Here is a 1,588-nt window from a genome sequence, read left to right as displayed (position 1 = left end):
CCAGTCTAGTTTTTTTTTCAAATATGTACTTTTAAGAGGAAAAGGAAGATCACTCAACATATCATTGTATCATAATACATTCTCTTATTGGTGCACAATACTCTTTTAAGACGGAACTCAAAAAGTCAATGGTCAGGCAAGATTACCATTTAGAAACAATCAAGAGATTAGCCAAAACTCAGTAGTATTTGTTCTGTATAGTCAGTAAATTGGGCAGCTATGAGATGGATGAAATTTTGGAACTTACTGATGACAAGGAGGTGCATTTCAAGCCCCACAAGCTCAAGAAGCTTAAAGCCATCCATGTCTGGCATGTGGACATCACTGATAACCAGATCAAACATGTCCCTATTTTCCCACAGCATCCTCATCGCGATAACAGCCTGATTCGTCGCTGTCGCCAGAAACACAACAATAGGTTACTCTTCCAAACTTGGTAACAATACAAGAAAAGGGAAATGGTCCTATGCATTTTTCGTGACAAAAACCAGATGCCGCATGCATCTGTACTATAAAGGGAACCATAAATTCAGGTCACGCAATGTAATGAATCTATCCATAGTGGTACGCATTCTTTCACTACAGGGAAATTGCTTTAACAATGTCCACCCATCCATGTTAAAAACTTAAAACACAGCACCAAACAATTCCGCTTTTTGTTGCATAAAACTGAATAATGTAAGACTCATGTAACAAACTTGCAGGTTGCATATACATATTTACATACTATTTTGAATACTCTCCATATGGTAACATACTGATAGTAAATACTACCTGGTGCTTCTGCCGAAGGAAGGAGGCACGCACGGCAAGCAGAAGCTCCCTGGCCAGCTCCAATGGCAGGCAGCATGCGGCGTCAGCCCCGCTCACAGCACAGGTCGAGCAGTAGTAGCAGCGACAATTTGATGGCCACCTTGATGCACTTCTTGCAGAGCACATGGTCACAACTCGTTGGTCCATCTTGTTCAGGGACACGGGGAGGTGAAGGTCAGCCCCTTTGGAGTAGCATTGGCAGTCCATCGACCACCCACGCGTAATGTTCTGCTGTGAAGGTGGCGGTTCCATTTCTGTTCACCAAATACATGGAAAGATATTTATGCACTTCAAATAATGCATAGCAAATATATATATCCCGCCTCTACATTTTCCTTTACATAATGAATGTAAAACCATTCAAAAAGAATAGCATGCAAGTAAAAAAGGAACAAATCAAGAGAAAGAATATCACCTGATAAATATTAAACAAAGAAACTGATAAAGAATATCACCTGCAATTGGACTGTCGACCAAAAGGAGAACCAATGGATCCTAGCAATCCAACGGACAAGAGCACCAGCAACGACAAAACTAACGAACAACCAACCGCCCAAATCACATCCTGCACAACACAAACAATTAAGCCTAGATGGGCAAAAGGACAAGTCTAGATAAGGCCAAAATAGTAACACGAGACCTAGATGAGCCGTCCGATCTAGTTAATGAGACCAAACACTATATTAAATGAAAATGGCTGAAATCTGTTACATATTGGTAACAATAAAATACATGATTGGTAAGATGCACCAATAAAATAACCACAGAATATTCT

At 40.4% G+C, this 1,588-nt stretch overlaps 1 protein-coding gene across 1 annotated transcript; it reads right to left on the bottom strand.

Annotated features, from left to right (window-relative positions):
* Window positions 1-247: 247 nt before the first annotated feature.
* On the bottom strand, window positions 248-1,379 carry LOC119342890 (two-component response regulator ARR2-like; the record flags this gene model as incomplete). The annotated part of the gene is made up of 3 exons (XM_037614189.1): window positions 1,269-1,379; window positions 775-1,067; window positions 248-383 (listed from the first exon to the last, which is right to left on the bottom strand). Coding segments are annotated over exons 2-3 (427 nt in total), but the record flags the coding sequence as incomplete, so codon positions are not given.
* Between the last annotated feature and the right edge of the window lie 209 nt (window positions 1,380-1,588).

Source organism: Triticum dicoccoides, unplaced genomic scaffold, assembly GCF_002162155.2.
Source record: "Triticum dicoccoides isolate Atlit2015 ecotype Zavitan unplaced genomic scaffold, WEW_v2.0 scaffold107884, whole genome shotgun sequence".
NCBI lineage: Eukaryota > Viridiplantae > Streptophyta > Magnoliopsida > Poales > Poaceae > Triticum > Triticum dicoccoides.
The sequence above is the reverse complement of the archived record's forward strand: the minus strand, read 5'-3'. Positions and strand labels throughout refer to the sequence as shown.